Here is a 25,477-nt window from a genome sequence, read left to right as displayed (position 1 = left end):
GCGTGCCATAGTAAAGTCATTATCTTCATGGGGATGAAGGTAGATGTCCTGTTTTCTAGTCTCTGCTACATGAAATACTTTACATGAGTCATTAGATAAAAAGGTATAAATATCACTGAGAACAGGGACTGGCTTGCAGTATGCTGTCCCTCCAACTGCACACTCATATTATTCATATTACCATTAGAAATGTCAATGCTGTAAAGAAATGTTGCTATGTACTTTCATGTGCTGACACCCAGAGGGATTTTCAGCTTGGCAACTATGTCAGCAGGGAAAATTTGAGCCCTAAAGGTTTTCTTGGCATAAATAAACAAGTGATAGCTTTGTTTTTGTATTTATTTTTTTTTCCTCAAACCAGGAGCAGCTATTATTACGTGTGGAAACTGAACATAAATAATCCTGGCTTAACTGCTTGCACTATGTAGCCCAAGTAAAATGGTTGTGTTGGTAACAGGGAGCCACCTGCAAGACCAATGTGCCCGTGTTAAGTATTGACAACTACAGTGATGATGGTGTAATACTGGTATGCTGAATGTTACGAATACTATAGATAATAAGAAATAAGAGCTGATGAGATTTTGATACATATGTAATGGCTTCACAATTAATGTATTTACTAATTTACCTGCTTGTGTGTACTAATGAATATCTAATCAGAAATGTTAGGCAAAAATGAGAATATAGAGTATTTAAAGAGTGGCTTAAGTGTTTCAAGGTTTTTGCAGAATGACTTCTGCTGTGCTGTGGTATGTCACCTTTTGCCAGAGTGTTTCAGCAGTGCCAATGGGAATGAGGGTACAGAGATAGATGGATGATGAATAGCTAGCAGGGTTTGCTGGCTGGGTTCCTTGTGTCCTAGCAGTGAGAGAGAGTGAATAGAAGTCTCAGATCCTGCTGGAACAAGCCAGTAAAAGCTGAGAGCATTCTAGGAAATGAAATGCTTGTCCTATTATATTCAAAACAAACACAGTACTTCTAAACAGACAATTCAGAAGCAGGTAGGCCTTTGCTTCTGTGAGGGACTTGGGACCCTCCCTTCAAAGACCATCTTAGACTGAGAGCATTAAAAGCTGCAATTTACTGAGAGTATCCTCATCACCAGGGCATCGTTCGTGACAACAGCCCTCTTGCATCTCTGGCAAAATTCATCCACCGTAAAAGAAAATCCAAGGTTTGGCAAGCAGTAGGGTTGGCAGGCAAATAATTTGACTCTAGTCTTCTACACTTCTACGCTGTTCTTCATTGTTGCTGACTAAAAGGCATAAAAATGCATAGGCAACAGAGCCTAGGACTCCATCACACCCCTTCTGTACTCCCAGATAGTGTTTCCCCTTGCTGATGCTCTCAACCTCTGCACCCTTTGAGGCTCTCTGAGGTCAGTGATGTGGGCTCAGCAAGCAGAGGAGCAGGGTTCAGCCTCCTCCAGACAAGCATGCAACCAGAGACAAGGGGAAGAAAAACAAAACTGGAAGGCAAGATGGTGGCCAACTGTTTGCAGTTTGTGTGTGGATTTGCACACTTGAAATCCTGAAGCACATTCCCTTACCTGTACTTGAGCATGAACTGGTTCTGGGTGTTTTTTCCTGTCTTCTGGTGCTTGTGTGTATCTTGTGTGCAGCTACAGAATACTGATGCGTGAGGGCTGGAAGCCTAACAGCCTGAGTAACTCCAGTGACAAATGTGCCTGTTATGGGGCCTGGAGCACAGGTTGGTGCCTGCAAAGGCATCCATCTTCTTCCTCCCCCCCCTCAAATAACCTGCAAAACCAGATGTTTTGCTCTGCAATCATGAATCTATCTACAAGGACTGTAGCCTCAGGCATGGCAAGAATGAGATCTGCACTGTCCAGTCAAGGCTTTTGTAGCATTAGCAGTTTCTAGTTGTTCTGGGGCAAGTTTGTGTCCTTAAGCTGTTGACCCCCTTGCGTCCTTGCATATCTTCTTGTTCCCCTCTTATGTTGCTTCTTTCTGGTTCGTGTATCTTAATCCTGTCTCTCCCTTGCTGCTGTGTACATGTGCAATGGCACATATGCTTTCCCTAGACATCCATAAATCAGCAGAAATGCTGATTAAATGCTAGCCAGGTGTCTGTGGCTATTGCCAGTGCCTGGAGCGGTTGTCACTGCAGGTACCTCTGTGAGCTGCACCCAAAGGATGCATGGCACTCATCTCAAAGTGACCTGTGGGTGTGTGCAGCAGTAGCTAAGCTCAGTCCAGTGAGGCTGCCAATGCGGATTTGGGTTTAGACATAGAAGCTTTTAAAATGTTGTGCCAGCTTTGACTGGCCTTGCCTGCCTTCATTCGGCTGTGACGGGGGTTTGCCTTAAATGGCTTCATCTGTTTCTGCAGTTATGGCATGTGCTTTTATCTGGAAGTCAACAGTTTACTTATTTGCTTTTAATTATTTATGGTAATGAAATAGCACCCGTATCTCAAAATTTTCCGTGGGGATGAATATTCTTGCAGTTCAGATCTGTGGCTGTGAAAGGAAACAGTTCCCAACTGTTGCTTAAAATGTTTATTTCTTTTTAACTTCAAAACACAAGTGATTTTTCTCAAAACAAATAGAGTAATGGAGGAAATGAAGGTGGGCTTGCTTTGATTTTTCCAAATGTGTTTCTTGGGGAAGTTACAAACTGTTGGAAAACAACTACATCTTAGCATATGCTGAGGGTGAAAGATTCCACGTAGGTCATAAATATCGCTGAGGTTAGCAACAAATCATTTCATATTTTTTTCCCCCACCCTTGTTTTTCATGCAAATGGCACTGAATGAAGACACAGAATTTCCAGGGTTAATACAAAAACAATGTGATGGAAATACGTGTGCGCAGTGAATTCCTAAGATGGGAAGTTATGAACATGTGCCTCCTTACTTTCATTCTGTGAAATTAAATTGAGGGAATAATTGGATGTTATTGTATCAGATATTCTCACTGCTGATTTATTCCTATAGTTTTGCTATTAAAATAGCTATCCTTTGTTGCTACTTGCATTTATCTGAAAGTCCTTTTTTTTTTTTTTTTTTTTTTTTCCCCATGGTAGGTAGGTACAAAAACTTTAACAGCAGCAGTAAAGTGTTGTTAGATTATTTTGTAAATAGCACTGATACCATACTTTCTTAATATTCTTACTGTCTTATTCTTACTGTCATTGGTTTCGGTGGCTGCAAACCATCTCGTGCTCCACCTTCACAGTCACCCAGAAAAGCAATTGAGATAGAGAGACACATCAGGAAGTTAAAGCCAGCTTTTGGGCACGTGCATGCTACAGTCAGGCCCTGCTCACCGGAAGAGTCAGGGAAGATGGAAATAATTCTGGAAACAAACAGATGCTGTTAAACCTACAGCGACAGAATACCAAGATCTACAGTTCCTTGCACTTGCATGGATACATGTAGAGTTGGGCAGGTAGTCTGTTGCATGGCCATTCTACCCCTGTGTCCAGGGAGGAACAGCTTTGTCTACCAACTTGCAGAACTGGAGCAGCAGCTCTGCAGCAGGTGAGCCCATCTTTTCCTATGAGTGGGGTCTGTGCTGCACCACAGAGTTGAAAAGATCCTCTATGCCTGGGACTGCTGAGGAGTTAAAAACAGATTTGGAAATGTAATCTCATGATTAATAAAATTGGGACAGGAACATAATAACAGTATTTTTTTGCTAGCTAACGCCAGTTCTTCACAAGTGAGCCTTCATTTTCTTTCATATGTGTGAAAATTGAATGCTTCGGGCACCATGTGTGCTGCCCGAGTTGAAATGTGTTTTGTAGCATTCTGTACCTACACAGAAGGGAAGTATCTGTCACCCGATGTGCTTGAGTTGTGTAGTTCTCAGTGCTACAGAAAGAAGAAGATGGATTGGGAGTTGGGAGATCGCTCAGACAGTGATCTGAAGAGGGTCTTCCTGAACACAAAGGTGGGTGCATGTGTTAAGTGGCCATAAAACTTAGAGTCTATCACATTCAATGTCAGGGTTATTAGATGGTGTATCAAGAATACCAAAATACTCTTCCCTGTTTGCTGGAGGTGGGGTGTTGGTTGGACTTCCCACACCAGAATCGGGGCTCGGTACAGGATGCATTTCTGCTGCGTATTTGTCTTCTTTCTGAGAAGGTTCTTGTTTTTGCTTGAGGTTTTTGAAACGTTTGAGCTTCACAGGGTCCTTGACTTCCTTGGCACAATGGAATAAGATAAAAATGTCCCTCCGAAACTTAGAGCTCATTCCAAAGTAGATTATAGGATTGTAGAAACTGGCAGACTTAGCAAACAGACTGGCAAGGATGCTGGTAAGATTGGGCACAGGGTGACCATACGCAGACCATATAGAGATGACAGCATATGGTGACCATGCAATAATGAAGGCTGTGCAAATAACAATAGAGACCTGAAAGACAGAAGGAAAACAGTCTTTAAATTTATTCTGGAAGACTACGTCAGAGATGAAATACACTGGGGAAAAATAGCTTAGAAACTGATCTGGAAGGGAAACATTCAGGTTCTCCTGAAGATATGGCTTACAGGACTGCACAGAGAAGCAAAAACTTTTCTTTGGTGCCATCTGTGTCTAGAAGCTGTATATCTCACTTGGCATGAGGTGTGCATAAGCAGTGCCTCACCTAATGAAACAAAAACAGTTGCAATTCCCTATAGGTTTTTATGAATTTAGGAGATTTGGTGTAGATTTCAATCTAGGATAAGTAATTTGAAAGTTCCCCTGTAACTTGTGTGTATTCTCAGAAGTAACATCTCTTCTGAAAGAGAATATGCCAAACTAAACTTTTGTGTTTGTGGTGTATGGCCTGTTCCAATTATATTTAAATTATTTTTCTCTTGTGATGTAGCAACATCACAATTGTTATGCAACCAAGGGAGTTCTAAACAATCCTTATGTTCACTCAGTTCGAACTCAGTAGTGATGATTACAAAGAAGTTTAATAGGGGCTATGGGTTTTGTTCACTTCTGTCCTAGTTGAGATCAATTTTTGGACAGACAGATTTCACTGAGATAAATCCCAAGATATGAAACCCAGACTTACCCTGGTGACATCGCGCTCCGTTCTCCTCTGTCTATCTGTGGGATCACTGAGTCCTGTTAATGCATGGCTTAATTTGACAGTATTGATAATTGACACATATGAGAAGACCATGACTGTTACAGGTAGGAAGAAACAGCAGATAAAAATGGAGATAATGTAGGACTTGTAGATTGTAGAGAAGTTGGCCTTTGCCCAGTCTATTTCACATGTTCCATACATGCGATCTGGAAAACAAAGATGAGTTGTTAAGCATTTTTAAAACATTTATCTGGCTTTGTATGATTAATTTATTACATTTAATGCTGTATTTTACATCCTTTAAGCTATAAGCACCTTTCTAATTTAACAAGCTATGACAACCAATTTTTCAAGTACTGCTATATACCATTACAAGTTTTAATCCATGTTATCATTCTGTCTTATTTAGATTTCCAGTGTAAATCCATAACATACAAACTGTTGTTTCAGGACATTTCACTAGAAAATGGGTATTAATTTAGTTTGTTAATACTACAGAGTGTTATCTTCTGTTATTTGAAATGCTTCTAAAAAGTAACTTTCTAAGGTGAGCACTGTAGCAGCATAACAAGCACTTGTAAAGATACAATATGCCACATGTAAGAAGTCACTACTTGCATAGTAAAGTAAGAAATAAAAATATTCAGTGATGGCTTTTTTTTTTTTTTTTTTTTTTTAAATAGAAGAAAAAAGGCATTGAAAATTTTATTGTGGTGGGAGAAATGAAAGCAAATAGAGATTATGGGAAAATGAAGCATATAAGTACTTAGCAAAATGTTTCATGTCTTTCTAAATGGAAAGCAACTACAAAGGAGCTGCAGCTCTTAAAAACAATGTCAGGCAAATAGCAGGATCTGCAGCTAGGGGCATTTACAAAAGGACATAGGTGATCAGGTAGCTAAGAAGGCAGCAATGGGAATGAAGAGCAGTCTATGCTTAAATGCTTTTTATGAATAACAGTTGGCTTATCAAGTCTCTTTTGATGTGTTCATAAATGTGTCCTGACAGAAACCTTGAGTTTGACAGCATTAAGGATTGCCTGTAGTTTGTGAATCGTCGATTTTTGTTGGTGGAGGGATGGCTGTTTTTTTCTTTCTTTTTTTCCCCCTGACAACCATGGAAATAAAGTGAATTATAAATAATTGAAGTATGAACAAAAATTACAAAGTCAGGTATTAACAAGTCCTGAAAATGCAGTACAGGTGAAGCCTGCATGATTTAACAACAGCTTTCTCACTGACATCCAGTGATGATTCTGAATGGAAAAAAAAAACAACTCTTAATTCCTCATGGCTGATAGGAGGGAGTTTCAGATAGAATAAATTAAAGGAGCAAAAGATTAAAATCTCTTTTGAGTCTCATCAAAAAGAGCTCGATATTTTTAACACCAAAAGCTTTAGGCAGTGCTTTCTGGCTATGCTCAGTAATAGAAACTTTTTTTTGGTCTCCTTTGCCTTTTTTCATCAATAGATCCCAAGATATTATTCAAAAAGATAACCGTAACTTCTGACTTAATTCTTATTTTCTGGCTTGTGGAAACTTTTGACTGGAAAAAAAGAAAGCATTTTCCAACTGGAATGAGAAGAAAATCCTGCAGATTTTTTTTATGTCAGAATTGAAAGCTCTGTTTCCTTTGCTCTGCAGGAGCACCAGCAAGTGCATTTCCAAAAGTCAGTGGGGGCCTGGGGAACTCTGCAGCTGCTGTGCAGAAGTGACAGGTGGGAGGCAGAAATGCACCTTATGCTGTGGTCTGGCTGTCACTGTCATGCTCCGCTGGACTCCTACCTAGGTAGGTATTCATGGGTCCCTCTATGGAAAATGTGTTGAGAGTCAGATAAATGAGGAATCTGAAGCACCCCTTATTCTCAACAGGGAGAAGCTCTCAAAGAAGCTGTCTTGAAGACTGTTGTCAGGGAGTTGAATCCAAATTACAAGCAGGATCCAAGGGGGCATTTGGAAATCCTTACATTGGGTCCATGGATCCAAGTTAGGGCCAAAAATGGATATAAGAAAACCTGCAGATAAAGAGCTAATCGGATTCTCGTACATACAAAATCCCATGTTGCTACAAGAGTGCAAAGCACTTGTTGCAAAGTGCAAAGCAAATGACACATCCAGACCACCCAAGCTCTAAGATATACCTAGAGTGCAAAAAACATTACATAAAATTAGAGCAGTTGTCCTGTCTCAAACAGAAGATTCACTGGGCCTAGTACTCTGATAACAGTTTAGTTTGGGAAGGGGATCTCAAGGTTATTGGAAATGGGTGCTTTCTTACATACATCCTTGAGAAGTACAGAAATAACTCAAAGCTTATTTAATAAATATTTGCATGCTGCAGTGCTGGTTTTAGTCTTTTTCTAACACTTGCCCTGGCCCTAACCTTCTGCCTTGCCCTTGATCTTGGAGTCTCAGAGCCTTAGTTCCTAGCTATTGCTGCCATTATTTCTTCATGGGAAGAAATCTCCACCTATGTCTTGAAATACAAGACGTAAGAGGTTGTCTTTCTACAACCTCTTTTCAGTCACACCAGAGATCTATGATTTTATATTTTAATCTGTTTCCTGATTATATCTTGTTTTCTCCCTACTGTGCTCATGTTTCATAGACCTATAAAACCCAAATCCACATTATTTTTTTTTTCCCTAGGAGGTAAGCACTGTTTTAAAAGCTAGGGGTGTTTTCAGTTGCTTTTCCCCCAGATGAGGGTTTACTTAAGATGCCTTAGCTCTGAAATTATTGTATTGGTTTGTTTAGAGACTTAATCTGAGACAATTTCTCAACTATTTCCCATAATGAAATTTTCTAGTGTGCAAATAGATCTTAGCCATTGAATTACCTCAGTGTCAGCAAATTAATTTTTTTCTACTTTTTTTTTTTCCCTACGGCCTTATCTTGTACCCTCATCACTTCTTGGGCTGACTGACATCATTGTCTTCCTCTGCTGTGTTAGTTTTCATAATTTCATTAAACTGTTTAAACTTCTGGCTTGCTTTACTGTAGTTTCAAGTTTAACTTGCTGGAACTTGAATTATTTTCTAGCTTCCTAATCTTGACAGTTTTTGAAGGATGTGTTTTGATCATTTCCTTTATCTCACTGCTTAACCATGCCAAATATTTCTGGCCCCATTTTTTCCCCCCAGAGATAATACACATTTGATCCAAGTATTTCCTGTGATATCTTCAAGAAATCTCTTTATAGCTGACACCAAAGCAGGCAACACTGCACATCCATCTTCCCTGATGAATGATTTTTCTCAGTTCTGCTGCTGATCAATCCGGTTTAATCACAAACAGGAAGAAAAAAAGGTAAGTATCTCAGTTCAGTTCAGTGGAAAAGTGGCAAATAAGTACAACTGAAAGATACCTGTTACCTGTATAACTACCCCAGCCAAGCAGTGGAGCTGCTGACCAGAAGAAGGCTGCTATCCAGATGAGGACCATAGCCACCGTCATACTGCTGTTGCTGATACAGTGAGCTGCAATGAGATGATTTAACCAGAAAATAATAATGAAGAAAACACAGCTATCTGAGAAAAAGTTAATATAAAGCTATTTATTTATAAGAAAAGCTTAAATTTGCAAATGCTTGTGTTTGAGTTCACTTGTGGAGCAGTGGGACTGTGTGGCTATTTATCAGAGACAATGTTTGCTGACTGCTGCAGAAATACAACGTTCTGTGTTGGAGCTGTGTTTTGTAATTTTGTAAAAAGAAGGAAAGAAAGATGTTTTATGCAGAAATGATTATGGTTAGTCTAAATGCATGGGATTTTCTTATTTATTTCAAAGTTCTCACTGTTAAAAAAGAGCAAAAAAACCCCACAAAACTATCTGATCAAACTTCATTAGCCACATGGTCCAAATGATTCAGTCTGTTCCACTGTTGCCATATGTGGTGATCATTTCTTTGTCTACCAATAAAATACTTATGCAGCCACCCATCTCTGTTCCTTAACATTTATGTAACATTATACTGAGTACTTGGTCAGATTTTCTCAACACCCAAAGATAAATAATAGCAATGAACGTGTGATGCAGCAGAGCAAAAGAGAAGTGTACATTTTAAACATTGCATCTTATGAAGCTATCAATACAAGATGGAGGTGAAATGAACTTCAGCAAATCTATCACTATAAACTGCAAGAGAACTTCCTGTAGAAGAAAAAAGATTCCATGAATAATCTCTTCACAGCTAATACTGCTCACGCTAATAGAAAGAAAAACTCATATATTGTATCCATTGTTTACACAAGCTTTAAATGCAGATACTAATAGGTTCTCGCTTGGGGGTGGTACAAACCAGTCATAATAAGGGCATGAAAATTGATAGTGTCTTATCTAAGGATGGTGAAAGCTGGACCAGAGAAAATTTATAGAATATGGGTGTAGGTCACTCTGAAAGTAATGCTTCCTATCTATTTCTATGGAAACTACAAGTACCTGACTACATTATATTACAGTTTCCAGTGCATCTAATTTGTATCTGGTAAATTCTGTAACTGAAAGGAGAACACAGTTACAGCAAAATTCAATGAAAGCACAACTGGATCTGCCTTTATTCCTTACCTCTCTCAGGATGGCAGCCTTTTATATAGCGAGTCACGCTGATCACTGTGAGGGTGTTAATGCTAGCCAGGCCAAAGAGAAGTGTGAGGAAACCATCAACCTGAAAAACAAAGCAGTACAGAGTGTTCTCTTACTGCAGAGTGCCTAGAGGGAAAAGAACTGCAGGGATTGCTCCTGTCATTTTCATGTTAATGCTCTCAAAAGTTTATCCAGCAACGCAACCAGCATGGTAATACAAGATGGCAGGAGCAGTCATCTTCTATAGGATCAGTGAGCAAGTAAATGTTCAAAAATTAGAAGAGTGCTCTGTAATGTGCGTCAAATAAACATGCAAACACACCCTCACATGCATGCTTCCATGAAATGACTTGCCAAGAGAAAAAGGTTGAAATGAAATGAATTAAAACCCCAAGTGTGCAAGAAGGCACTGGATGTCCACTGAGGTACAGCAAAAATGCAAACTGAACCCATGAACTTAAGGCCAAAGAGAGAAGAACACAGGAGATAGTGGGCTTGGCTGTGCTAGAAGGGCTTTTCAAAATATGAAGTAAAATCATCCAAAGCTAAATCATCCAAATGGATTGAGCCTTAGTTTACTGACCACATGCTATTTACCAAGTACTAGTTATAGGAATGGGGTTGCTGCTGACTGGTGAGGATGGATGTAGCCATCTGCTAAGGAACATGATCTGAACTAGGAAATGATCCAGGCAAAATGCTGAGGGTAGTGTTTTTTTTTTTTTGAAAGCTTGCAGTAATGTACCAAACCAGCCAGAGCAGAAGCGCTCTTGAAGGCACCAGTTGTACACCAAGGGAGATGGGAACAGGGAGCAAGTGTCACCAGGCTGACTTGGCGTTCAAGCAGTAGAAATATCAAAGGGGAGGCACATCATTATTCCAAAGGAACACGTTGTTTTTGTGTGAATGGTGCAGCTCCCATGGAATTTAATTTACCCTAGAGCTGAATCTGGAGCTTTAATCCAGGCTCGAAGCTGAGATCATGGCAGACTGTATAAATTAAATTGGGTTAAGGGTTAGGAAAGACTAGTTCACTATTTCTTTCACTGGTGTTTTTTCTCACCGTCAAGTCTTGCTACTGCACCAAGCCAAGTATTTCTATGCTCCAGATACAGTTGACTCATACTTGGTGTATAAATGCAAACAAGAAAATAAACTACTTGGGGTGCTTCAGCTACATACTACTGTCTGCACTTGGCTGAATTTTGCCCACTCTGGGCTGTAGTGGTTAGCAAAACACCTGGATACAAAAATGAGCTTTGCATTTCATTAGCCTTAGTAATGCAAGCAGCTGTCACGCTCCACCTGCTCTAACAACGCATCATAAAAGCAAGAAAGTAAAGCATGGCCAAGGGCTACTGAAAAACCACACTGCATAAGCTTAACCAATCACATTAGTTTTTAGATTAAAAAGGAAGCAGTATTTCAGGGATGATTCAAAGAAGCACTTTTTGAAGTTGAACCTAAAGGACTATGAGATTTAATACAGTAGGAGAACATATGTAATGTGTATCCATTAGTATAGAAAGTATACTGAAACTGGATGTTTTTTTCCTGAAATACATCAGGGTATGTTTTGTCACCTGCAAATATGACTACAGCTGTTCCATCCCCCATTCCCTCATGTCAGAGCAGAACAAGAGAATTACATTCAGTCACCAGTTTCAATACCCCACAGGCACACTTACCTAGGGAGCAAAGTGAGCTTAGAAACACCCTTTACCATTTAAGATAAGCTCCTATCACCACAAGAAAGAACAAGCCAAAATGTTTTCTTTGAACTGGTGCTCTGCTAAAATACACTTTTCCTTAAATCACTGCAGTTCCTAGGAGCGAGCCATTGTCAGAACTATGTGAAATAATGTGAGAATTACACCAAGTTGATCCATCAGCTCTCTCTCCTTTTTACCCATTAAGAAATAGGAGTAAATTAGCAGTTTTAAAAGGTTCTCTCTCTGTGCTATACCCACCCTGCTCCTTTGGCTATGTGGATATTCACAGAACTGGCTTATTATGTTGCCTAGAAGCCAAGACACAACTTAAGACCAATCTTACTAATATTCTTGTTATACTATTTACAACCCACAGTAGAGAAAGATCATTCTGCATGCAAATTCATTTCTTAAACTTTCTTTCAATGTAGGGGAACATAGGAATCCCCAGTGCACAATCAAAATCCCAGCTATGAGATTGGGTGTGCCCAAGTTTCACTGCCTTTAAGATTTATTTATGCATCTCTAGGTACTACATAAGGGTTGTTTTCCTTTACAGCAGACGGAGTAAAATACAGCTTGTTATTGTATTAATCAAGGTTTGACGGCACAGAAGCAGTTTGCCCAAGCAGCTTACGTTTCAATTTGGGCTGAAACAGTGATCTCGTTAGCCAGACCAGGTGCATCTCTCCCTCTTCTGGCCAAAGGGGGGAAATCTACTGCCATTTCACTGGTGTGTCAGCTTTCCTTCAGAGCCACAGACCTCCCTTCTATTTGAGATAGTTAATATGTAAAGAAAAAATTAGTCGTTTTTTAAAAGGGATTATTTTTACACTCTATATGTTTAGATTAATCAAATGAGATCTCTCAAAATAATTTCATAAATATAAATCAGATTGTCCAGAGATAGTAATCCAGATAGATACTCAAAATAAACCTCTTTCAGCATCAGAAGTCAAAAAAAGCACCTAATAAATCTCTAGAAAATACATCTTGAAAAAAGTAGGGAATTCATAACAGAGAACGTTTTAAAGTTTAAAACAATTCTTAGAGTCTGCAGTAAATGAGAAAATACCCTCTCATGACTAGTGACAACATAATTCTTCCATCCTCCAGTACATCAATCATATGTCAGCAGGACTATTTTTTTTCTTAAAGTAATCTCTGTCAAATGGAAGAACAGCCAAGGTTCGTGATAAAAATTACTCTCCACAGTAGAGAGTAAAACTTAAAACTCCCAGTGCTCAAATTAATTCTTTGAGATTTAGTCAAATACAAGAAGCAAAAGCAAATTATAATCCACCACAATTCCCACGAAGTCTTCTGTTCACATCACACTACTGTGCTATGGTTGCATTCTGCCTTTCAAAACGTCTCAGCAGGATTCAAGGGTAGCTCTATTTAGAGGTGATTACATTAATCCAATCCATTACATGTCTCTGACACAACAGGTAATTTTCTGATAGGCGATGAGAACTAATATGTAACAGGATTAGATAATTTAAGCCATTAAGTGAGAACATCAGATGCTCAATATTCTGCATTCACCAAGTGATTAAATCTTTCTATTGGTGGCACATATTTTAAAGATATAGGAAAAGCATGAATGCATTAGTTAGACTACACAGTTACAGATACATAGTTTTATTGTTTATCCACTTACCATAAATAAACAGTTGATGCTAGCTATTACGATACACAGATTATATTTTGGCTTTAGTAATATTAAATAATTCAAAATACTTGTTTTCTTGTAGTCATTTTAGGTTTATATAGTGGTTTAGTGAGATTCTTTTTATACTTACTTTTGGGTTACTTTCAGATATTAGAGTTGCAGCTCTTTCTGGTCATAATTTATACTCACAGCAGTAGTACGTACCCATAAAAACATGCATGGTTCTGAACTGCACCAAGCACACAGAATTTAATAAGTTTCTTTCAGAATTTCCTTCCTCACCAGTTGCAAGAATCCCATCTACACATGCTTGTGAGCAGCTTCCTGGCTCTAGGTTAATGCTGTGGAGGAAGAAACAAAGCACGTAGCTCATGCCACCCAGATCCAAATCCAGTGGAAAGATTCCCATCTTCAGATTAAATGCTGCATTAGCATTGTCCTTCTGTGAACTACTGTACAGGGAAGTTTAGCACTAGATAACAAACTCCAACACCGCTCCACGCAATGCTGCACAAAACTTGTTCCAATGGGCCTGAGCCCAAACTCCTCTCCACTTTGGTGGCATGAAGTCAGAGGCTGCTTGCTTATTGTTAGCCGTACCATTATTATAAACACGTAGATCCAAACATATGCAAACAGATAGAAGAAAACAGCCGCAGGAGTCACCTCTGTCATCTTCACATTTCCATGGAAGCAAGGCTTGGCTTTATGGCCTATGATAATGCTGCCCTAATAACTGTGATCATTTAACATCAGATTAAGTCACACTTTCAAAATAAAGTCGTATTAACTTCGCCTTTTCAAAAGGTCATGGTAAATGTTTCTATAGGTTTACATACTTCTCAAAGGAGGAGGTCCTGCAGACTGTTCACAGGCTCTGCTAGCAGAGCCCAGAAATTACAAGTGACCCTCCAAGTTCTCCAATGGACAATTGCCTCTGCTGTTTCCCAGCAAGAAGGGATCTGCTTGCCTAGCTTTCACCAGGTTAATACAAGGTCACCTCTGACCGTTGGCTGAACGCCTACCAGTGAAGCTATTCTTATGCTCATAAAGCTCCTAGGCACAAGGCACAGCAGGCTAATAGTGGTGCCAGCTCACATGGAATTGGCAGAGACAAGAATTTGCTATGTCCCTGTATAACAATCAGGTCAACACAATGGAAAGATGATACAAGAGGTGTAACAACAGAGGGATTAAGTGTTGCAAGGAAAAGAAAAAGGACTCACCTGTCTCTGAGGATCTAGACTCACTGGGAAAACTCCACAAAAGAGAGATCTCCAACCAGAGATCCATTCCCAGTGGCAGTCAGCCCTTAAATGAGGTCTAAGAGAGGTGCAGCCGGGCTCCACCCCTTCTGGTCACACAACTGAATTGCCTTCACCTGTGCTCCCAGGACTAACCAGGTCCTTTCCCCAGGTGCTCAATCAGCGGTTCAGGCCCTAACTCAATGATTCCCATACACCCTGACAGTAGGAAAAAAAAAATAATGACTGTTTGGAGATCTCCTCTTACATAGCTACTCTTCAATCCTGTTTCAAGGTCCTGTGAAAGGAGAGGCTGGTGCAGGAACAGGAATTCAGGCGTTGGGAATTCCCAGCTCTGTATGCTCAATGTCAGACAGTGAGCGCCCTTTCCAGGCAGTGCAGGGCTTGGATGACACGGGAGGGGCTGTGCCTGTCTTGTTAAACACCAAAACTGATAGTCTGAGCAGCCACCATTTTTCAAGCACCAAATATATTTCTTCCTTAATTTGTTGCAACTGGCTGCAGAAATAATCATTTACAGCAAAAACAAGGAAGATTTCATAACTAATGAAAACTGGCATAACTTCCCTGCCGTCACATTAGTTACACTGAAATGATCTTCTATGTTGCTAATGATTCTGTTTGTACAAAGGAAATTTGTTCCCCTCTTCCCTATAGATGAAGTATTTTTCTCATTAGAATTTAGCTCACAGATGTCTGCACAATTTGCTTTTACCTCTTTGACTGCAATGTACATACTACTCTTCAGATGACATCACAGCAGACCAGAAATAAATAAGTAGGGAACACTAATATGTCTGCATTTTTTTTCTCCATATCCAAATCTCAGTAATGCAAGGAAAGGCTCAGAGAATGAGGTAACAGTCCAGTACTCATAATATTTTAAATACAAAAGTTGTGCGGAAGAACAAAATTGGGTGCAGAAGAGGCATCATGTGACACAGTACAGGCAAAACAAAAGACATCACTTTTTGAATTTGCTATATAGTTCAGTCTCCACATCCTACCTTTCACAGTGGACCAGTGTGTTAGGGTGAGCTGAATACAGAGCTAAAGTTACACAGCTTTTCTTCAGCACCTTTAACATCTATTTTATCTCTTAATGCTCTTAGTGCCAGTTCCATGATTTGACTGCAGGTTATTTTCATCTTACTGAGATGTCAGGAATGATAAGATATATATATAAATAAAACTGCAGAAATATCACACCACAGCACTGCACTAGGTTATTCAATAGCTATTTTTTCCACTCAGTTTTTACATTTGGTTTAATTTCTTCTACGTCTTATAGGTGGATAGCTGAGCACTTACAAACTAAATAGACATTAGGACATGTTCCTGTACCATTATGATTTGAGAAAAACATTCAGGTTTCTTCTGTCCCAGCTTCAGTCCTAGAGCTACACTTTTGGGTACTGAGATAGAGATTTTTATACTAAGCAGGGTTGAGCTACCTCAGTCTTTGGATGGGAATCCTCTGTCCAAGCCATCCAGCTGCAGAGAGCCATGCTGAGGATGGATGTACTCCTGCAGCGTGCATTCTGGCCCCACCGTGCATGAGCAGCAGTGAACCCAAGATGTGCCTGTGAAGACATTTCCGTACTATTTTCTTCTCCCATCTACCAGGAGCTGAAAGAAAGTCTGTGACGACCTTTTACTTTGATCCTCTGCATTTGCAATTGCCTTTCCTACCTGGTTTCACTGATGCTGAGGTACTACTGCTGGTCAGTCATCCCACGCAAAATGTAGAGGAATACCACACCACACGCACACTAATACATAAACACTGACTCAACTTTTACAGACACACAAAAAATCACAGACTGAATCAGCAGAGTCACTAGTCCAGCTAAGTCAAAAGACTGGTTGGTTATACTGGTTGTATTAAATGGACAGAAATCTACGTCCTTCAAGTGCACTCCATAAAAGAACATAAATGTCTTTAGGGTTTATGATTTGTGGGACCATTTATAGAACTTACTGTTGAAAAAGTATTGGTCTTTTGTTTTACAATTAAGGTACAGATTAATGCATGTTCTGAGGAAGCAAATTCTATCAATAAGATATAAAATAATTTATTCAAGATTAAAAGACCTTTGCCTCAAAACTTCTGAAAAGAGCCTATGTATTTTCATGTTATTGATTTCAGAATTTCCTACTGTTTCAATTTTCCTTTCAGAGTTTAAGATCCTCATCTTTAATGTTTACAAAAGATGAACACTATTCCTTCTTGAAAATGTCTGATTAGACCTCTGGGTGTTCAATCACACCAAAAGTACTGGATGTGTTAAGTGTCAGCTGGAAGCAGTGACTGGAAGCTGAACAGGATGCTTCATAGTCCCTGGAACAAGCAAATACCAAGGCTATAGAAGAGAAACTATAGCAAGAGAAGGACATCATGTGTGAGTAATCAGGACAACCACTCTGAAGAGGAGATGTCCTTGCCCAAGAGCAGCACTGTTAATAATGCAGGGCTACCAAACATCCAGATTTTCTTAGAGGTCCATGTTTGTCTGAGATTTCATCTGGAGACTTCACCAGCTACAGCATCTCAACTCAAAGAGCTTTGTTAAGGTGTAAGAAATCCTAGACATTTCTGCTTGTCCTGCACTCCTCAATGCAAATGCACTAAGTCTAGGAAATGTTGGACTTTGGGCCAGACAGCTTCCTTTCAGGATGCGCATATGATACAGGGCTGGTGCTGTCAGGCAAACAATGCAGAAGTGGACTAAGTCAAACAATGCATACATGCCACATGGGGCCTGCTGCAGCTCACTAGGGTTGCTAGGTTATTTCCAAGATGTGCCTCACAAAAATAGGGAACCACTGCATACAGCATCAAAACATAAAGCAGTGCAGGATTCAAAACAAGTCTCCTCACTGCTACAAAGCCAACCAAACCACACAGCAAGGCAGTCACACCCACTTTCAATTTTAGAACATTCCCCCTTGTCCCATCAGTATTTACCTCTGTGAAAAATCTGTCTCCCTCCTGTTTATAAGCTCCCTTCAAGTACTGAAAGGCCACAGTGAGGTCTCCCAGGAGCCTTCTCTACTCCAGCCCTGAACAAACCCTGGGCTTCTTTGTGCACAATTAAGATATATCTTACGCATAGGAAAAGATACTCAAGGTCTCCACTAACACTCAAAAATAAGCATTAAAAAAAATTAAGAAACCTATGATGACAAAGCAAGCACATGTAAGAGCAGTCATTCTTCTTGACCCTTATACAATTCTTATGTATTTATAAAATTAACATCAGAATAACTATACTGTATTCTCATACAAAAGAAAAAAAAAAAAGACAAAGTCGATTAGTGGAAGCAAGTTTGAATCAAAGTATAAGGATTATGAAACATTTCTAACTCTAGGGTACTCCACAGCCTATTTTTGGCTTCTGGGGATAAGAAAGGTTGTAACACTTCCCCCGCTATACTAAGGCTTCCTAAAGTCTGCAACTTTTATATTCACCAAAAGATCAGCAGATACGAGAAAAGGTTTCTGCTGGTGGATTAGTATGGTTCAGAAGAAACTGGTGTTTTCAACAGAGAGTTAACATGCCTTTACTTCCTACGTGTAAATGATGCAATATTATTTACAGGTTTCATAGCAACTTCTAATTCAGCAGAACATATGAACAAAAAACATATAGAAAGGACAAAAATATATCTTGAGGTAACTTCTAATTATAAACATGGTTGACAGGGGAACAGACGTCTGTTGGTGATTGGCTTATATTCACTGACCTGAACTTTACTAGATGAACTGTACCAATGATTTGCAAAGAGGCAAACAATGAATGTGTCAGAGACTCTCCTTCCTCTGTCCTGATCAGGACTAAAACACAGGGTTACAGCAAAGAAAGGATAAAAAAACCTGTGAAAGAAAAAAACCATGTCCTGTACAGAGCATATAGCTGAGCAGTGTTTGGGTACAGACCTGCCATGCAGCCTCATTCTTGGAAGCAGAGCTCTTTCAAGCCTCCAAAAGGAAAAATAATGCTTGGTATGAGGGAGAGTAGTAGTGGTTCTTCTGTACAGAGGGGAGATTCTGTACAGAGATGTGTATACAGGAGCAATATACCTTGCCCATTCAGCAAGAATGAAACAAGACAGCCATTTTATCATAAGATAGATCTTTAGTTACACTTTTCACAGACTAGACTGTTGGAGAAGAAGAGGTATCTATCTGCCTTCTCCCCACTCCCTCTATCCGAGACAGCCAAGAATTGTGAACCCTACAGTTTGAAAAACGTCACCTGAAGGTACTGAAGAGGGCCCAAGGCAGAGGAAAGGAAAATAGCACTGCGGATTAAGTGAGGTGAGCTCGTGAATTTTCTTCATAAACAGAAATGACAAGCTAGCTTGGAAAAGTAAAGTTTTGCTAAGCATACCTGACAGCAGAGGCTGACTGATCAAACAGGAGCAAATGTTCAGTGAAATGGACAGCAACAGAAAGCCAAAGTGGGGCTGTCCTCAGGTCCTAGCAACATCAACCAAGGTGGGGATGGGAACACATGGGTCGTGCTAACAGCATGTTGGTCACGCTGTATCCCAGCTACTGGCCTAGGAGTTTGAGTGAGATGAGGCAGCCGAGAGATACACATTCGTGATGGAAGGATGGGCTTCAGCTGCCTGGCACCAAGGTCCTTATTTCCCCATGTTCCAGATGTGGGACCCGTTCTGGTCTGGCTTTGAATGCACCAGATTTTATAAATAGAAAAAATAATGCAATAAAACCCCACTTCTGTTCAACGGTGAACATTTTAAGAATGAGCTCTGTGCTGGCTGGCTGTGCATGCACAGAAACATACAATTTAAAAAAAAAAAAACTGAATCTTCTTGTTATTTCTGTACTGTACTCTTCCTAAATACCTAAAGGTATCTACAGTACTTTCAGAAAGTAAAAAACATCTGAACAAATACTTTTTCAAGACAAACCCTACTTGTTGCTGAACATATCCTGATCTTCACTCAGCAAGTCACAACCAGTTTCAGCTATTCATAAGGAGTAAAAAAAAGACTTTTCCAAGTTGCCATGAATTTTTAATTAACAATTAATGTGATATCATTTCTTATTTGAAATGTTAAGTTTAAACTTTGATAATCCTCTGTAGATTCTGAAAGAAGCAACTGTAACATTTTGCAAACCAGATTGTTTAGGAAAGTTGTTAATGTGCTGTCAAGAGTACTCCCTTGCAAATCAATGGATGTGGACACAGTGCTGATTCCTGTGTACTGTGTTTTACATACCAGCACCACCACCCAAAACAGCTACTGCACAGACCGTGCTCTAAACTACACAAAATACATCAGGGACTTGTCAGCCTCTGGAAGACCTTGGGCTGGGGAAAAGCAGAAGGGTCGTTTAAAATTACTTCTTTCAACCATCTGGGTTGCAGATCTTCTGTTATGCCACAGATCTCTGTTCAGAATTTCAGCTTATATGGCTTACCCTGTCTTACATAGGAAGCCTGCTGCAAAGCTGGAACTGGACCCAGAGGCCCAGACTTCACACTTAATTCCCTAACTGTAGCAACAACCTTCTTTGAAACAAATGACAAAATGAGAATCTCTTTAAGTTTCTGTGTGGGTTTTTTCAATTTGTATGCATGCCTTTGTTTATCTGATGAATTGAAATCCTCCCATTAATCAAGAAAATTAAAAGGTTTCCTGGAAGTTTATCCTCAACAGACTTTGAATTGAAATTGTAGGTTTTCTGATTAGAGAAATAATGAGTTTTGCTGAGGAAATAATGAGCTTCGTTTTAATAAAATCTTTTCTGCAAAATTGATTTAGACATATATTTAATTTCTCACTCAAAATGTTTTTTTTTCAATGAAGCTATGTCTCTTAGGTTAACCAGAGCCTTTCTGCAGGAAGTCTCACTCCCAGAGTAAGGAAACACAAGCTGTAAAAGTATTCTCAGCTGCAATGCACAATAGTTCAAGCTCCTCTTTAAATAAAAACAATAAATACCTAAGATAAGAAAACAGGATTATTTCACTCTCTCTTTTCCTTCATCGTGATCTTCTTTATACCTTGCTGGAGGCTATCCTGTCAGTTTCAGCTTTTTGATTCCCCCATGAAACAGGCACTCACACTAAATATAATCTTTCTCATAGATATTTCCAACAGCTTCAGGGAGCCAGGCTTGCACTTATTTATCTACGAGACATGTTTATATTCTGTCTATGTAGGCGTGAATATTTCAGAATTTGCTTTAATAGGATTTTCTGAATTTCCTGCTTCCAAGATTAGGGATGATTGTGCCGTAGACAGAAGGCACTTATCCTACCACAGACCCCAAGCCCACAAAGACTTCAGGAACAAGAATGCAACCAATTTGGTACAAGTAGCTGCATGCTGTGAATTATGGGTGTACTCAAGTCCTGCATGGATGCTCTGAACGCTTTGTTAAGCAGGAACATAACAACTAACTTAAAGCTGCGTAAACTGCCAACAACCAGGTTTGACCACAAGGAACTGAAGAGAACCAGAGCCTATGCCTTCACTTTCCAATATGAGAGGGAGGTATGACGTGAAGTCAAAAAGCCAAGTAGGAGGCACTACTGCAAATAGACAGAGCTAGTCTCTTCAATTTCTCATGTAGAGGAGAAGAAAGGCTTGTTACCTACAAAGAGCTAAGTATCCTCTGGCGAATGTAGGAGAAGGAAGGAAAGGGAGAAGGAACAGAATGTGCAGGTCTGCCTCCAAAAATACAAACCGCCAGTCAACTCACTATCTTGCTTTCTTTTAATTTAAAAGCCTAAAAAAATTCAAGTCCCCTAGTGAAACACTGCTAACACAGATAAGAAAAAAAGGGATATAAAGCACAGATAATAAGAGAGAAATAAATCCAAGATAAAAGGACATAAATAAGAAAAAAAGAATAGAAGTATTCTTTTCTCACTATAGAAAAACTTAACCAAAAACAAGAAAACAATAACAATGCGGTTTCTAGTCACTAATAAACCTTCTCTACAGTATTTGGTGGATTGAAGTGATCAGTGTTGGTCTCCTCAAGTGTTCACAAGAACATGTAATAAAACAGCAAAAGAAGGACAGCTTTTGTATAATAACTGTGAAACTTGCATTATATAAACCTTCTCTAAGATTTCTTGACCCGCTTCTACAAGGCAAATAATGAAGTACAAATACACATAATTCTCTTGTAAGGCAAAGGGCAGCATTTAACAATAGCATCAGCCAGCTGGTTGGGAATGTTGACCTTTGTGGTAGGAAAAAATTACTGAGAATCTGTCAAAACCCGATCAAACACAGATTTATGGATGCAACAAAAGAGAACACTGTCCTTTTGGAAAGCGAATCAGCATTTTTTTCTTGTTGCTTACACACAGCACATACACAGAAGTAGTTACGCTTATATTACTTAAGTATAATCCAGTTTTACCTGGCAAGTCCATATCGATGTGATAATGAATCCATCATCTCTGAAGACATTGAATATTTCAATGATCCCCCTTGAATAACCAAACACAGAGATACTGGCATCTGATACAGCCAAGTTAAATGTAAGGTAGTCAGTGGGCTGCAGAAGATGCCTCTGTTTAAACAGGACAAAAATCACAACGCTGTTTCCAAACCAAGACATCCAACCTGAAAAACAAACAAACAACACTTTGAAGTCAAATGTGAACAAGCATCAGTTCAAGTTGTAAATGTATGATTTCACTTCTAACTATCCTTTATTTCAATTAGAAATGAATTGAAACAGTTTATTTCGACCATTGGGAAACTTATGTGTGAAGCACTTTTAAGTGGCTAGATGTACTGCAAAAGCAAGAATAAGTGAATAACTGGCAATCAAATGGAATGAACAGAAAATGCTGCTGCTCTGTTTGTCAAAGAATCACCACTTTCAGCAGCTGCTATCTGAGAGCACTGGTACTGTATGTTGACGTAGCAAGATGCAAATACACATACTGAAGGAGAATGTAACTTGATGTGTCATTGCATAACAACTCTGGGTATTCAGAGAACATTCAGAACTCTTTTAAGAAGCATAATATGTCTGCATGATGGTAACACAGCGTTTCTCTGCTGGGCTCCATATGTCCAGGCCACCTGTGAGCGTCACAAGCTAAAAAATCAGAGAGCAAAGCACGAAGGCAGTGAGGTTACCTACATGGATCCCAGTGAGGTGGTCCTGAGTCTGCAGTGGCAGAGACAGACTTGGTACTGCACACTGAACAGCTTTTCTGCAGACTCATTTCCTTCCTAATAACTTCTCTTTGCAGAATTGCCAAAAAGCCACTTGCTTAGCAGACACATCTGGTTCACTAAAGAGCTTTTGAATTGGGAAGAGCTGATGTGTCAGTATATGGCATTAACCAGAAGTAAACACTGATGCAATGATACTTCTGTGTGTATACACACACACACAGACACACACACATATGTATAGATATATATCATTATAAGATCAACAACAGTAAATACATCTTATTCTGGCCACTAGGTGACAATGTTTCTTAATGGACCCTCATTTCCAACAGCAGAATGCAGCTTGAGTTGGGAATTGTTTCTAACATTTTTCCGAGTCTTGGTATCATTAAGGCATGGAAAGGCAAGGGAGGACAAACTGTTTTGGGAACACAATTTGCAGTGCAGCCATGATAGCTGTGCTGTTTGCATGTGTCAGCTCCACATCATCTAAGGTAAGATGGTTTTCAAGACAGTAGATGGGGAAATATTTTCCCTGTCAGTAGTAAGGCATGGCACTAAAATGGCAGACAAAAGTTCACCTCCTTCATAAACAGTACAATTTTGTCAATATGATGTAATTGACAGGAAGGCTGTCCTTGAAATTCCCCCTAGCCTGGAGGGCATGGGAGCTTTCATTTCAAGTATCTTATGGAAGAGACTGAGCAAAAAGTGATGCAAAACAACAATACAGCTAAGGCAGATGTCAGAGACAAGATTGTGATCACTTCTGAAACTATGTTCAGACACTGATGGTGTAAAGACACAGCATTGGGCATTGCACTCTGGATGAGAGACAGAGTTTCCTCAGCTGCTCTACAGGCAGAAGGTGCCTCGGGGCAGGCTGCAGGCAAATCCAGATCCCAGAAAGAGAACTGTGAACGCTGAAGTGCTAGGAGGAGTGGCATCAACAGATGGCCTCTCAGTAACAGGGGGAATGGAAGAGAGTAAGTTGAGAGAACCCACTCTGCCTTCTACAGGATACCAGCAATATTCTCTCACAAGAGGAGATGAAAAAATAAAATCAAAACACCAAAACCCAGCCCCAGAACTCAGGCAATCCTGGTGAGAAAGGGCAGGTTCTGGTGGAGACCTGTAAGTGGCTGAGAGAGAAATAGCAGGATGAAATAGCAGGGAGAAATAGGAGGATGAAACTGAGCACTTCACCCCACACAAAGTTTAGAGTAGAGCCAGTGCAATTCTTCCATAAGATGTAATGCTGTCTTGATCTGGGCTCATCAATGAGGAATGATGGCAATTCTGAAGTGGCATACAACAAAATTACTGACACTCTTTAACACAGGACAGGACTGCGAGCTGCTGCCGTGAGATGAGCAATATCAGAGCAGAACAGCTAAATGAGTGCTGACAGTCACTGAATATTGAACAGCTATGTGGTCACCTTTACTCCTCAGGACAGAACTGAGTAGAGCTTTTCTCAAGCCACACTAATACAGTTGGTACTCACACTTGCAAACATTGGGACGTAGGAGGAACAGGACGGGAAGCAATATTAAAAAACAATGTTTTGTCTTTATAGAATTCTGCAGTAATGTTTCTCCTGGAATAATACAGCCTGGGAGGTTTTAGTTCATGGATGTCAACAGTCTCCACACAAAGGGGTTGATTCTGTTTCCCATGACTTGCAGAGCAGGAACAGCAGGGATGCTCAGCAAGTGATGGAAGTCAGGAACCAAAACTATATGAGCAAAACCCTGTGTCAACTCACTGTCTGCCAGCCAGTGCAAAAAGTGCACGCAGAAAGCTGACTGAAAGATTGGCTGAGGAAACCAAAAACTTCTCTCTTGAGAAAAACAGAAAACAGCAACATGTTTAGCTGGGAAAAATGCTAAGGGAGAATGCAGCAATTATACAAAGATTCCTGCTTGAATTCCATCCAAGCCTGAGCATGCAGCCATACCCTCTATTCGCTCTAAGTGCATGAGGACTGTGAACAACACTGTCTGTGTTGCATTTATGCTTTTGCATAGTTAAGTTTGGTAGAAGGGAAGCTGCACTGTACAACTACCTGTACGCAACCATAAATGTCTGTCTGGAAGGGTCTGCTGTAAAGTTTTCTAGTCTAAAACAGTGGGAAAATGTACAGTTTATAAAGCTGTCATTAACTACTTAACTGTGAAATTATTTTGCTCTGCTTTTAATCGTCACCACTAATTATACAGACACAATATTGTACCCAGGGCACATTGAGAATTTTGGCAGGAGAGTCATCATGTTTTAAACTTGACAAGGCATGGAGAGATTATTTGTTCAATAAATGTGATCATTTTGTGGATGAATGCTTTGTGAATGGCTTGTTTCCTTTCCCACCTTTTCAGATTTAGTTGTCAAGAAACATCCCAAAATAACACTCATTCTGTCACCTGTCAAACAGTATTCTGTCACCATTCAGAAATATGTGCCATTTAAAGACAAGTCTGGGCCTTGTGGTTTGTTCCAGTTTTCAGATCAGGTTGGTAATGCCCTCAGCATGCCTTCATGATAAGAGTACTCACAGAAAGTCAGAATTTGCTCTCTATCAAATATTCTGTCATACTCATTTGACATTTCTTGTTATGTCAATCATTCATTCTAACAACCCCAGTTAATTATGAAACTAGGGAAAATGAGCACAGAACAAGTTGTGTATAAAAGTAGAAAAGAACAATTAGTTTTAGAATTCTAATTAATATTTAAGGAAAAAAAAATACCCTTTCCTTATTTTTCTTCCAGGTATGGGAACGAATGACAGAAAGTACAACAGAAAGATCCACAGCAGTCAAGAACCAATACCACAAGACCTACAGAGGTTGATTAATTTATGACATCAGCACTGCTGTCTGACGGAAATATGTAGAGGATATGAAGCTGGTTACAAAGGACCATAAACTTCAGGAAGTAAAGTAGATGAAGTTCAAACTGTTTACAAAATTTAGAATATTTTGGAATTAAATTTTTTTT

The 25,477-nt window shown here is 39.6% G+C and overlaps 1 protein-coding gene across 2 annotated transcripts in view; it reads right to left on the bottom strand.

Annotated features, from left to right (window-relative positions):
• Positions 1-3,718: 3,718 nt before the first annotated feature.
• The window catches only part of LOC125688685 (visual pigment-like receptor peropsin), a 34,155-nt gene continuing 12,396 nt past the window's right edge, over positions 3,719-25,477 (bottom strand). For both annotated transcript variants that reach the window (XM_048934974.1, XM_048934973.1), the window contains 5 exons: positions 21,705-21,910; positions 9,621-9,720; positions 8,429-8,533; positions 5,037-5,260; positions 3,719-4,384 (listed from right to left, as the gene is read on the bottom strand). In XM_048934974.1, the coding sequence (XP_048790931.1) occupies positions 3,947-4,384; positions 5,037-5,260; positions 8,429-8,533; positions 9,621-9,720; positions 21,705-21,905 (1,068 nt within the window). In that variant the 5' untranslated portion in view covers positions 21,906-21,910 and the 3' untranslated portion in view covers positions 3,719-3,946. The remainder of the gene's footprint in view (positions 4,385-5,036; positions 5,261-8,428; positions 8,534-9,620; positions 9,721-21,704; positions 21,911-25,477) is intronic.

Source organism: Lagopus muta, chromosome 2 (assembly GCF_023343835.1).
Source record: "Lagopus muta isolate bLagMut1 chromosome 2, bLagMut1 primary, whole genome shotgun sequence".
NCBI classification, from domain to species: Eukaryota; Metazoa; Chordata; class Aves; order Galliformes; family Phasianidae; genus Lagopus; species Lagopus muta.
The sequence above is the reverse complement of the archived record's forward strand: the minus strand, read 5'-3'. Positions and strand labels throughout refer to the sequence as shown.